We start from the raw sequence: 13,777 nt of genomic DNA on the forward strand, positions 1-13,777 counted from the left end.
ATGGGAGCTGTGGTTGGACTGCTCCACCTCTGGAGATGATCCTCAAGGCCCTCCTCTGCACCCTGTCTAGTTGGGCCTGCTGCTTTTTACTGCATCCAACTAACAGCACTCCACCGTATTCCAGAACAGTCAAAAAGGCGTTTCGAGGCATTTCTCACTGGCTGCTCCACATGTCACCACTGAGGTTAGAGTCTAGATTAAAATCAAGATACTTGGTTGTTGTTGTTACCACTGGTACTTCCTGTCCTCCTAGGATTAGTGGTGCAGGTTGTGGATGGTCCTCTGACCAAGGGCTAAATGTGCCAGTTGCCATCACCCTCTGCCCTCTTTTGGTGGTGTAGCTGTGGAGCCAGGCTAGTAACCTTGGACACAGTTCAATGTCAGACAGATGTTGCAGGAACTATGGGTGATCTACTCGATCAAAGGCATTGGACACATCAGCAAGTAACACCCTCACCATTGTTGGGTTTATGGAGTCTGTAGCTGTCAGCCAGGAGTATGTGGCTTTCACAAGGGCGGTAGTAGTGCTGGACTTTGGGAGGTAGTCATACTGAATCGTGCACTCAGATAACACCTCCTACTGGCAGGGGACAGTTTTAACAATGTGTTTGATGACAGGGGCTAGATCTTCTGCATGCTCTTTAGTAGCCAGGCTGGAATTCCATCAGGCCCACATGCTTTACGTGCTCTGAGTCTGTTCAGAACTTGCTTTAACTAGCCAATGCTGCACAGCTCAACCTGCTTTGTAGGCATTGGCAGGGGGAAGATGGCAAGAGGTGTGGTGCTTGTCCATGCCTCAGCAAAGAAGCCATTCAAAACGTCAGCCACGTCGTCGTCTTCAATTCCCTCGACCTGTATTCTCCCTCCTGATGTTTTCTTTGGTCCCAGTCCATTGTTAATGAAGTCCCACCATTCCTTAGGGTTTTTCTTCTTTAGGTCCTGGATTTCAGTTTTGTAGAAGATTGTCTTTGCTTCCTTGATAATAATTTGCACTGTGTTTCTGTATTTTCTCCATGTCATTGTTTCTCCCCATCTGTTGAAAATATTCTGCATTTTCCTGATGGCAGCCTTTATTCTTTCAGTCATCCAGGGCTGGTCCAGTATTGTTGTTTTCTTATTTCTTATTGACATGCATACATCAAGTGCAGTTTGAATGCAGGAGTTGAATGTCTCCACCTCATATATGGCAGACCAGTCAGTACTGGCCATACATCGTGCAAAGGTCTCCTTTCTGTTCTGGGTTACCAGATGTCCTTTTTTCCGCTGCACCTCTCTTCTCCCTCCTGATGTTGTGTTTGGAGAGAACAGCAGACATTTGTGATCACTGGATCAGAGAGGAGTAAGTACAGTGGGTTGTGTTGATCAGATCTAGGATGGAGTCCCCTCTGTGGTCTTGTCTTTGGCCACTTGTTTCATGTCTGGATGGGAGTTTGTCAGCATCTTGATGGGCATGTGATTAAAGTCCCCACACAGGATGAGACCCATTTGGGGAGAGGACATCATGATCACATGGACAGTGAATATGAGATAATCCAGTGTTCTGATGCAGTGTTTTGTCATGTGCCCATGGTGGATGTTAGAGCACTCCACTACCAGAGATGAAACTGAGCTGGGGTGTTGTTTAGGACGGAGCTGAAGACACTCAAACTCTTCTTTCTCTAGGTCAGTTATTATTCTCTTTGCCTGCATACTGTGATTCACATACATAGCCACACCCCCTCCTCGCATCCCCTCTCTGGACCTGTCATTTATGAACAGCTGATAGTCTTTGTCATCAGAACAGCCTCAATTTGTCGGGGCATGGACTCTACAAGGTGTCGAAAGCGTTCCACTGGGATGCTGGCCCATGTTGACTGCAATGCTTCCCCCAGTTGTGTCAAGTTGACTGGCAGTGGATTTCTACACAGAATAGCTCGTTCCATCTCCTACAACAGATGCACAATTGGATTGAGATCTGGTGCCTCGGAAGGCCACTGCAGTAACCTGAATTCACTGTCATGTTCGTGGAACCATTCCTGGACAAGCCTTGTGGCATGGGGCATAATCCTGCTGAAAAAATCTATTTGCAGATGGATAACTTCTGCCATGAAGGGATGCACCTGATTGACAATGATTTTTAGATATCCTGTGGCATTCAAACGTTGCTCCACTTCTATCATGGGGCCCAATGTCTGCCATGAAAACACACCCCAAACCACCACCACCATCCTGCAATGCTGACACACGGCATGGATGCATGTACTCGTGGTTTCCTCTATACCCTAGACATCTCATTATCTTTACAGTAGGAGTTATCTAAGCACTGCAAAACTGACAAGGTGCACACTGATCAGTAAAGAGATTCTAACATTCTACAACTTTCCCGTACCTCTGCACAGTTCTCTCACAGTGAGAAACAATAGGATTACAATAGTGTGTATCCAATCCACTACCACTTCTTATGTATACGTTGGTGTCTTTTTAAATTGCCAGATATGTAGAATCTCATCTCACAGACAGCTTCTCTCCTGTGTGTATACGTTCATGTATTTTTAAGTTGCCAGATTGAGAGAAACTTAACCCACAGTCAGAGCAGGAGTATGGCTTCTCTCCTGTATGTATACGTTCATGTATTTTTAAGGGGCCCAGTCGAGAGAAACTCTTCCCACAGTCAGAGCAGGAGTAAGGCTTCTCTCCTGTGTGTATACGTTCATGTATTTTTAAGGGGTCCTGTCGAGAGAAACTCTTCCCACAGTCAGAACAGGAGTATGGCTTCTCTCCTGTGTGTATACGTTCATGTATTTTTAAGTGGCCAGATTGAGAAAAACTTAACCCACAGTCAGAGCAGGAGTAAGGCTTCTCTCCTGTGTGTATACGTTCATGTATTTTTAAGTGGCCAGATTGAGAGAAACTTAACCCACAGTCAGAGCAGGAGTAAGGCTTCTCTCCTGTGTGTATACGTTCATGTATTTTTAATTGGCCAGATTGAGAGAAACTTGTCCCACAGTCAGAGCAGGAGTAAGGCTTCTCTCCTGTGTGTGTTCTCTGATGAAGTCTTAGCTCAGTTGATGTTGTGAAGCATTTTACGCAGTCAGAGCAGGAGTAAGGCTTCTCTCCTGTGTGTATCCGGTGGTGTGATTTCAAACTTTCCTGCTGAGAGAAACCCTTCCCACAGTCATTGCAGGAGTATGGCTTCTCTCCTGTATGTATACGTTCATGTATTTTTAAGTTGCCAGATTGAGAGAAACTTAACCCACAATCAGAGCAGGAGTATGGCTTCTCTCCTGTATGTATACGTTCATGTGATTTCAAGTGGCCCAGTTGAGAGAAACTCGCCCCACAGTCAGAGCAGGAGTAAGGCTTCTCTCCTGTGTGTGTTCTCTGATGAACTTTTAGCTCATTTGATGTTTTGAAGCATTTTACACAGTCAGAGCAGGAGTAAGGCTTCTCTCCTGTTTGTATACGTTCATGTTGTTTTAAGGTGTCCAGTCGAGAGAAACCCTTCCCACAGTCAGAGCAGGAGTAAGGCTTCTCTCCTGTGTGCGTTCTCTGATGAAGACTTAGGTTAGTTGATGTTGTGAAGCATTTTACACAGTCAGAGCAGGAGTAAGGCTTCTCTCCTATGTGCACTCTCTGATGAACTGTCAGAGCCTTTGATATTGTGAAATTCTTCCCACAGTCAGTACAGGAATTCAGATTCTCTCCTGTGTGTATTTTTAGGTGTATTTTTAGCTTTGATAGAATTGGGAAAATCTCCTCACAATGTGGGCAGTGGTGAGACCTCTTAGCTCTGTGATCTTCCTGCTGTTGCTCACTGGATGTAGAGAATGTCTCAAAATGGTCTCCTGTGTGAACAACATCAGAAGAACCAGTCAGTTCGTGTGATATACATGTCAATCAAATGTATTTTATGAAGCCCTTTTTACATCAGAAGTTGTCAAAGTGCTTTATAGAAACCCAGCCAAAAACCCCAAAGAGCAAGCAATGCAGATGAAGAAGCCATATCATCCTCCACTCACTATCACAAGGGTTAGTAACTACACAGACTCATTTAATAGAACTTTAAAACATTGGCAGTTTGTCTACTTCACTTCTTTAGTCTACTCTCTGATCACTCTAGATAGCCCAGTGAATAAAACAAATGCTGGCAATACTGGTGTCAAACCATGAACAGTGAGGGGAAAAAAGTATTTGATCCCCTGCTGATTTTGTACGTTTGCCCACTGACAAAGACATGATCAGTCTATAATTTTAATGGTAGGTGTATTTGAACAGTGAGAGACAGAATAACAACAAAGAAATCCAGAAAAAAACACATGTCAAAAATGTTATTAATTGATTAGCATTTTAATGAGGGAAATAAGTATTTGACCCCTCTGCAAAACATGACTTAGTAATTGGTGGCAAAACCCTTGTTGGAAATCACAGAGGTCAGACGTTTCTTGTAGTTGGCCACCAGGTTTGCACACATCTCAGGAGGGATTTTGTTCCAATCTTCTTTGCAGATCTTCTCCAAGTCATTAAGGTTTCGAGGCTGACGTTTGGCAACTCGAAACATCAGCTCCCTCCACAGATTTTTTATGGGATTAAGGTCTGGAGACTGGATAGGCCACTCCAGGACCTTAATGTTCTTCTTCTTGAGCCACTCCTTTGTTGCTTTGGCCGTATGTTTTGGGTCACTGTCATGCTGGAATACCCATCCACAACCCATTTTCAATGCCCTGGCTGAGGGAAGGAGGTTCTCACCCAAGATTTGACGGTACATGGCCCCGTCCATCGTCCCTTTGATGCGATGAAGTTGTCCTGTCCCCTTAGCAGAAAAACACCCCCAAAGCATAATGTTTCCACGGTGGGGATGGTGTTCTTGGGGTCATAGGCAGCATTCCTCCTCCTCCAAACACGGCGAGTTGAGTTGATGCCAAAGAGCTCCATTTTGGTCTCATCTGACCACAACACGTTCACCCAGTTCTCCTCTGAATCATTCAGATGTTCATTGGCAAACTTCAGACAGCCCTGTATGTGCTTTCTTGAGCAGGGAGACCTTGCGGGCGCTGCAGGTTTTCAGTCCTTCACGGCGTAGTGTGTTACCAATTGTTTTCTTGGTGACTATGGTCCCAGCTGCCTTGAGATCACTGACAAGATCCTCCCGTGTAGTTCTGGGCTGATTCCTCACCATTCTCATGATCATTGCAACTCCACGAGGTGAGATCTTGCATGGAGCCCCAGGCCAAGGGAGATTGACAGTTATTTTGTGTTTCTTCCAGTTGCGAATAATCGCACCAACTGTTGTCACCTTCTCAACAAGCTGCTTGCCGATGGTCTTGTAGCCCATTTCAGCCTTGTGTAGGTCTACAATCTTGTCCCTGACATCCTTGGAGAGCTCTTTGGTCTTGGCCATGGTGGAGAGTTTGGAATCTGATTGATTGCTTGCTTCTGTGGACAGGTGTCTTTTATTCAGGTAACAAGCTGAGATTAGGAGCACTCCCTTTAAGAGTGTGCTCCTAATCTCAGCTCGTTACCTGTATAAAAGACACCTGGGAGCCAGAAATCTTTCTGATTGAGAGGGGGTCAAATACTTATTTCCCTCATTCAAATGCAAATCAATATATAACATTTTTGACATGCGTTTATTCTGGATTTTTGTGTTGTTATTCTGTTTCTCACTGTTCAAATAAACCTACAATTAAAATTATAGACTGATCATGTCTTTGTCAGTGGGCAAATGTACAAAATCAGCAGGGGATCAAATACTTTTTCTCACTGTAGGGGCCTAAGCTATTGATGGATTCAAGATAAGGTCGTGGTTATTGATCTCAGATTCTCAGTGTCAAAGTAGCCTTTCATTTTGGTCATTTGTGAGGTATTAAAAAAGATTCTGCAAAAGTCTCCAGTCAACTAAAATGAAATAGAATTGCATGAAATCCATTTATAAAATAACACATTTTTCCCTGACTCTAGGCTTCTAGGAAATTCCTGGATATTGGCAGGAACTGGAACAAGCTGTGGTACACATTGATCCAGACCATCCCAAACATGCTCAAAGGGTGACATGTCTGGTGAGTATGCAGGCCATGGAAGAATTGGGACATTTTCAGCATGTTCAATTGTGTACAGATCCTTGTGACATGGGGCCGTGCATTATCATGCTGAAACACGAGGTGATGGAGGTGGATGAATGGCAGGACAATGGGCCTCAGGATCTTGTCATGGCATCTCTGTGCATTCAAACTGCCATCGATAAAATGCATTTGTATTAGTTGTCTGTAGCTTATGCCATCCCATTCCATAACCCCGAAACCACAATGGGGCACTCGGTTCACAACATTGACATCAGCAAACCGCACGCCCACACAACACCATTACACGGTGGTCAGCAGTTGTGAGGCTGGATGGGCATACTGCACAATCCTCTAAAACAACATTGGAGGCAGCTAATGGTAGAGAAATGAACCTAACATTCTCTGGCAACAGCTCTGGTGGACATTCCTGCAGTCAGCAGGCCAATTGCATGCTCCCTCAAAACTTGAGACATCTGTGGCATTCTGTTGTGTGAAAAAACTGCATATTTTAGAGTGGCATTTTTGTATTTGTTAGGGATCCCCATTAGATGCTACCAAGCACCTACTCAGCTACTCTTGTCCCCAGCACAAGGTGCACCTGTGTAATGATGATCATGCTATTTAATCAGCTTCTTGATATGCCACATCTGTCAGGTGGATGGATTATCTTGGCAAATGAGAAATGCTCACTAACAGGGATGTAAACACATTTGTGCACAACATTTTAGAAATAGGTTTGTGTCTGGAACATTTCTGGGATCTTTTATTTCACCTTATGAAACATGGGACCAACACTTGACATGTTGCGTTTATATGTTTGTTCAGTGTATACAGTATTTCTAAAAAATCATACAAACTATCAATAATGAAACTTTCTTTGAACTAAATCAGCCTGCTTTTCTGTTCTAATCAGGTCCCTACACAGGCTCAGAAGGATCCTGTGAGGGTGGAACATTTTCTGGCAACAGTAGTCCTTGCAGGGCTTCTGCCGTGAAGTCTTGGAGGCCCAAATACTTCTCAGCTGCAGATATAATGATGTCCAACTTCTTGGACTTCTTGTGCAGTACAATTAATAACTGTGGCTATAAATACTAAAAAATAAGTGTATCCAGATCACTTGATTGACGTACAACATTTGCAACTGGTTGCAGTGCATCCACCGCCATATCTTCTTCAGAACTGTGGCCTCTTGCTACTATAACTTTCTTCACCGCCTCCACATAGGAGATTTGCTGTACAGCCCTGATCCTTGACACCTCAACCTCTTTCACCCTAACAGGGCACTCTGGGAATTCAGGAATATGACCCCCACCACAGTTACAACATTTTACATTCACATGCTCTTCAATAACATATTATTCCGTCTGCAAACACTTGACATGTGGCCAAACTTTGTACATTTCTTGCATTGCATCAGGTTTTACACAAACTCTCTTATGGGGTATATTATATATCCCGGATTTACATAGGGTAGTAGATACTATTCATCAAACATCAATAATAAAGATGAACTTTGCTCCTTTTTCACATTCTCCATACGGGTCAAAGACGTCTTCTTTGGTATTTGGTTGGCAGATGGCATCCAACTTTTAGGTGCATACACCGCCACCTACTGTACTGGTGTGTGAGGCCATACACAGCCTACATACATTAAATTCATTGAAACGGTAATTCATACAAAATTGCCCTGTCAAGTATTAGCCCACTCTAAAAAATGTGAGGGAAAATGTTCTTGGTTCGTGCAGATGACTGACCTCCTCAGACCAATTGGCAGTACGCCCAGAACATTGCTCTGGGAACCAAAAGGGATATCTCGGTTTTAAGGTTTCAGCTTGGAGAGAAGAAGCCTTGTGAGGTATTGGTTGGTCACATGCAGGAACCAAATGTTAATTATTAATTAATTATTAATAAAGCTAAAATCATGCAAATATAACTTGTCTGTGTAAGCAGTATATAGGACACCTAACAGGACTGCCCCGGCAGAGCTCCCGCCCGACGTGTACTATGGTGCTTTTAAGTTTGTTGGAACCTCTCCAGCTTGCTGATAAAAAATAATGATTAATTTAAGTTTGACTTTGAGTCCCTTCGTGGCGATTTTCCACGACAAAAACCCAACACCCCATTCCACTATTTAACACCATCTAGTCCTACGCCAGACCACTACCACTCAACACCCCCTGCAGCTGTTCTGCAGTAAATCCTCGCAATCCCAAGTACTTCTCTGCCGCTACCACCACAGCCTCTATTTCTGGGACTTTTGATCCATTTCTGCAGTACAATTGACAACCATTGCTATAAATGCTAAAATGCCCAAGTTAATGAAGCACATATTCTTCCCATCACTCTCTCTTGGTCTCTGCCTACTCACAGGAATCCTCTCAAGATCCCTCACCCTGTACCCATCTTCCTCTACCACTCTCTTCACTACTTCTGCATACAACACTTTCTGTACTACTGTAACCCTGGCAACCTCAATCTGCCTTTCTCTCACCTGACACCTCAGATCTCCAGCCCGTTAGCACCCCCACAACTAACACACAGAACTTTCTCCACCGATATCACACATTTCTTCATCTCATGCCCTCCTGCAGACTTGTCACATCTAGGCATCACACGCCTACACACTGCTGCAACAGGCCCATAAACTTCACCCCTAAAACACTGTAGTATTTATGGAACAAAATCGCTCACGGGATAACTCACACTTCCTACCTTGATCGCATCTGGCAGAGACTATGCATCAAAACCCAGCATGACAGATAATGTATTCTCTGTTTCCCCACACTCTACACCGGATCTACGTCTCACCAAACGGAGGGTGTCACAGACACCTGGAATCTTCCATTTCAACTGCTCATCCTCAACACTTAAACCTAACCCTGTTACCACTCCTTTCAATGCCACACTGTTCCGGAGAGCAATTCAAGTCACAATTCCTGTCCCTAATCACGTAATCCGGAGCGCCCGCTCCCTCTGGACAGAGGAGAAACAATAAATCATCACGAGTCCACTCAGTTACCTTCACCAACTCAACAGTCCCCAACCTCTTCTCCACATAACCTGACACCACATATGGATCCATTCCCTCTACAAATCTCACTCCCAATGGGCCAGAATCATCCTTATCATCCTCGGAACGAAGCCCGAACTCGGAGTTCCCCACCACAGTTAATTTATCCTCACTCTCGTCACGTTCACTTTCCTCCTGTAGCTCTTCTAAAAGTTCTGTGTGATCTTCCATTCCATATTCACTCAAAACATATTCCACTTTTCTCCTTTGTCGTTGTCCACCATCTTCTTCATCATTCAGGCCAAAGAGTTAAATCTTGGTTTCATCAGACCAGAGAATCTTGTTTATCATGGTCTGAGAGTCCTTTAGGTGTCTTTTGGCAAACTCCCAGGGGCAGTCATGTGCCTTTTCATGAGGAGTGGCTTCCGTCTAGCCACTCTACCTTAAAGGCCTGATTGGTGGAGAACTGCAGAGATGGTTGTCCTTCTGGAAGGTTCTCCCATCGCCAGAGGAACTCTAGAGCTCTGTCAGTGACCATCGTGTTCTTGGTCACCTCCTTGACGAAGGCCCTTCTCCCCCTATCACTTAGTTTATCCGGGCAGCCAGCTCTTGAAAAGTATTGGTGGTTCCACACTTCTTCCATTTAAAGAATGGAGGCCTTTTGATCATATCCTTGGACTAAAATTATTGACACTCAGGTGCAAGCCTAACATCATGTGCAAAGGGCCTTTGGGTAACGTAGCACATATTCAATGATATCTATTTTTCTCACGTAGGCTGTTCATTTCTGATCTTTGATACTTTTTCTGGTTTATAAACATATCATGGTATACTACATTAATGCTATACGTATGGGCCATATTGTTACTTGGTAGCTACTAGCAACAGACCCTGTGTTGTGGATCATCTACCACTATTTTGGACGGTCCATACTGTAACGTTAACGTTAGTCTCAGGCTTCACTAACTAGCGTTACTGTTTTAGGTGGAGCTATTCTTTGCTACTTTTCAAACAAATACTACGTGATATTTAACATAACATCTTGCAAGATATGCCTTTTGTTTTGTTCGTGAGAAGTAATGGCTGAGAGAAGGCAGGAGATACTTTGTTTTGTTTAGCGTCGCTTAGGTTAGACTGCTCTCTTTAATGGATCAGTCGTCCACCAGGCTACACTCTACGATTAGGGGGAGGTGGGAGAGGAAGCGTTGGTTGTCTCGGTTAGGGAGACAGAGGAATGGGGTTCAGTGTTTTACTGTTAGGAAATATTTGTTTCAACAGATCTTTACATATTTTCCTCACTACAAAATATTCATGCTGTCCTTGTGGTTACTAAACCATGTGTAGCTCAGTTTGCAACGCCAGGGTTGTGGGTTCGATTCCCATATGGGGCCAGTATGAAAAAAATATATATGTATGCACTCACTAACTTTAAGTCGCTCTGGATAAGAGCGTCTGCTAAATGACTAAAATGGAAATGGAAAAAGATTTTAGATTTGCCTTTATGCTATAGCTTATTCCATGTTTACATCTTTGGTTAAATGACTTCAAATGCTAAACTTGAATTTACTTTGTGGAATGTCTGTGGAGTTTGTAAACTATCCAAGCTTAAAAACAGGTTATTACTAGGCTTAAACAACTTAATTCATCTATTGTGTTCCTACAAGAAACTCACTTGTTGAAGGATGAGCTACTTAAAGTTTGCAGGAGATGACAAGGGCCAGTAATAGCATCCTGTTTCTCCTCTCATTCTCATGGTGTTATGGTTTTAATTCACCAATCTGTTCCGTTTCAAGTGGATACTATTATAACTGATACAGCTGGTAGATACATTTTGATACAGGGAACTCTTTTGAATGAGCATATTAATCTGGTTAATGTTTATGGTCCTAATGATGATAATCCCAAATTCTTTGAGAATGTATTTATATTGATAGCCTCCATTCCTGGTAAAGTCCTAATGGCAGGGGACTTTAATTGCACTCTTGATCCTCATCTAGATCGCTCCTCTGGTTTAGACACTTCCCACTCGCAGAGTAGAAAGAAAGTACAGCATTTCATTAAGGATTTAAATCTATGTGAACCTTGGAGGACTCAGAACCCGAGTAAAAGGGAGTATTCATGTTACTCGTCAACATTTAAATCATATTCTCAGGTAGACTACTTTTTAGTTTCTTGCTCATTGCTTCCCAATGTAGCAGGAAGTGGATATGATACTATTGTTTTGAATGACCATTCCCCTGTGTCATTATTCTATAGGGATACAAAACTAGTAAAAGGATCCTCTTGATGGCGTTTGCATCCCAGATGGTTACAGGACCCAGACTTCTTACATTACGTTGGAGTGCATATAGATGTTTATTTGACATTGAACACTGACCAAACGTCAGCGAGTACCAGATGGGAGGCTTTCAAAGCACATATTTGAGGGCAAATTATACGTTTTACCAGTTTCAAATCTAATAAAATCAGAAAATGAGAGACGGAGAGCAAAATGAGAGAATTGGAGAGGGAAGCTTTTTTGGATAACTCAGTAGAAGTAAACAAGGAATGATTTGGTCTTAAAGCTCAGTATGAAGAACTTCCCACCTCAAAGGCTGCAAACAGCTTAACTAGGCAGAAACAGTCCTTCTGTGATCAAGGTGAAAAACCTGGTAAATTGCTGGCATGGCACATTAAGAAGTAAAATTCTGCCTTTAATGCAATTCATAATTTACAAGGACAATTATCAATGGATCCTGTAGAAATAAACCAAACATTTGCTTCCTACTACAACACACTTTACAACTCTGAATCTCCTGAGAACTGAACTAGTCAGGTCTTGATTTTCCCTCTACTTCAGAAGACACTAAATTGGATCTGGAAAAGGAATTGGATGGTGTTGAAATATCTGATGCTATTTTCGATATGAAGGGAGGTTAAGCGGAAGGTCCAGATGGGCTCCCAATAGATATTTAAGGACAAACTTCTAGGTCCACTTTTTGATATGTACAGTGCATTAAGAAAGTACTCAGACCCCTTGATTTTTTCCACAATTTGTTACGTTACAGCCTTCTTCTGAAATGAATTAAATAAAAAAATTCCTCATCAATCTACACACAATACCTCATAATGACAAAGTGAAAACAGGTTCTTAGACATTTTTGCAAATGTATTAAAAATAAAAACAGCAGAAATACCTTGTTTACATAATTATTCAGACCCTTTGCTATGAGACTTGAAATTGAGCTCAGGTGGATCCTGTTTCCATTGATCATCCTTGAGATGTTTCTAGAACTTAATTGCAGTCCAACTGTGGTAAATTCAATTGATTGGAGATGATTTGGAAAGTCACACAACTGTCTATATAGGTGACCAAGAACATGATGGTCACTCTGACAGAGCTCCAGAGTTCCTCTATGGAAATGTGAGAACCTTCCAGAAGGAAAACCATCTCTTCAGCACTCCACCAATCAGGCCTTTATGGTAGAGTGGCCAGACGGAAGCCACTCCTCAGTAAAAGGCACATGACAGCCCGCTTGGAGTTTGCCAAAAGGCACCTAAAGGACTCGGACCATGAGAAACAAGATTCTCTGGTCTGATGAAACCAAGATTGAACTTCTTGGCCTGAATGACAAGCATCACGTCTGGAGGAAACCTGGCACCATCCTTATGGTGAAGCATGGTGGTGGAAGCATCATGCTGCGGGGATGTTGTTCAGCGGCAGGGACTTGGAGCCTGATCAGGATCGAGGGAAAGATGATTGGAGCAAAGTACAGAGAGATCCTTGATGAAAACCTGCTCCAGTGCGTTCAGGACCTCAAGACCGTGGCGAATGTTCACCTTCCAACAGGACAACGACCCTAAGCACACAGCCAAGACAACGCAGGAGTGGCATCGGGACAAGTCTCTGAATGTCCTTGAGTGGCCCAGCCAGAGCCGGGACTTAAACCCAATCGAACATCTCTGGAGACCTGAAAATAGCTGTGCAGCGACGCGCCCCATCCAACCTGACAGAGCTTGAGAGGATTTGAAGAGAAGAATGGGAGAAACTCCCCAAATACAGGTGTGCCAAGGTTATAGCGTCATACACATTAAGACTTTGGCTGTAATCACTGCCAAAGGTGCTTAAACAAAGTACTGAGTAAAGGGTCTGAATACTTATGTAAATGTGATTGTTCAGTTGTTGTTGTTTTTGCAACAACTGATAAAAACACGTTTTTGCTTTGTCATTATGGGGTATTGTGTGTAGATTGATGAGGGAAAAAAACAATTTAATCAATTTTACAATAAGGCTGTAAAGTAACAAAATGTTGAAAAAGTCAAGGGGTCTGAATACTTTCCGAATGTACTGTATATAGACAGGTGTGTGCCTTTCCAAATCATGTCCAACAAACTTAGTTAGATAGAACCTGCTCTTACCGTGAGAAACAGATTTCCCAATCTTCTTCTCCTCTTCTTCATCTTTAATGTTGACATTCAGCTCCAGTGTTTGACTGCAGTCTTCCAGCTTCACTGATGCCATCTCTGGATCCTGCTTAGCAAACTGGGCTCCACTGTCACAATCAGGACCCAGTGACTGTAGGTTTGGACTCAGTGTGGAAGGAGAGAGGCAGGCTGGGTTTTGTCCTCACTGTTGATGTTACCGGCCTCAGACTTATCTGAATCGGCCTGTAGTAATATAGAGAAACAGATAGAAAAAGTTATTGTCTTGACAGTTCTGGCACTTTCTTTATTCTCTAAAAATATTTTT

General features: G+C 43.0%; 1 protein-coding gene across 1 annotated transcript in view; it reads right to left on the bottom strand.

Annotated features, from left to right (window-relative positions):
• Nucleotides 1-13,567, bottom strand: part of LOC311122041 (uncharacterized protein) — a gene marked incomplete at its 3' end in the record, with an annotated part of 30,679 nt that extends 17,112 nt beyond the window's left edge. The window contains exon 1 of the mRNA XM_084196458.1: nucleotides 13,447-13,567. Within this exon, the coding sequence (XP_084052584.1) occupies nucleotides 13,447-13,549 (103 nt within the window). The 5' untranslated portion in view covers nucleotides 13,550-13,567. The remainder of the gene's footprint in view (nucleotides 1-13,446) is intronic.
• Between the last annotated feature and the right edge of the window lie 210 nt (nucleotides 13,568-13,777).

The sequence above is a fragment of the Coregonus lavaretus genome (genome assembly GCF_964263955.1).
Source record: "Coregonus lavaretus genome assembly, contig: HAP1_SCAFFOLD_57, whole genome shotgun sequence".
In the NCBI taxonomy this organism is placed as follows: domain Eukaryota; kingdom Metazoa; phylum Chordata; class Actinopteri; order Salmoniformes; family Salmonidae; genus Coregonus; species Coregonus lavaretus.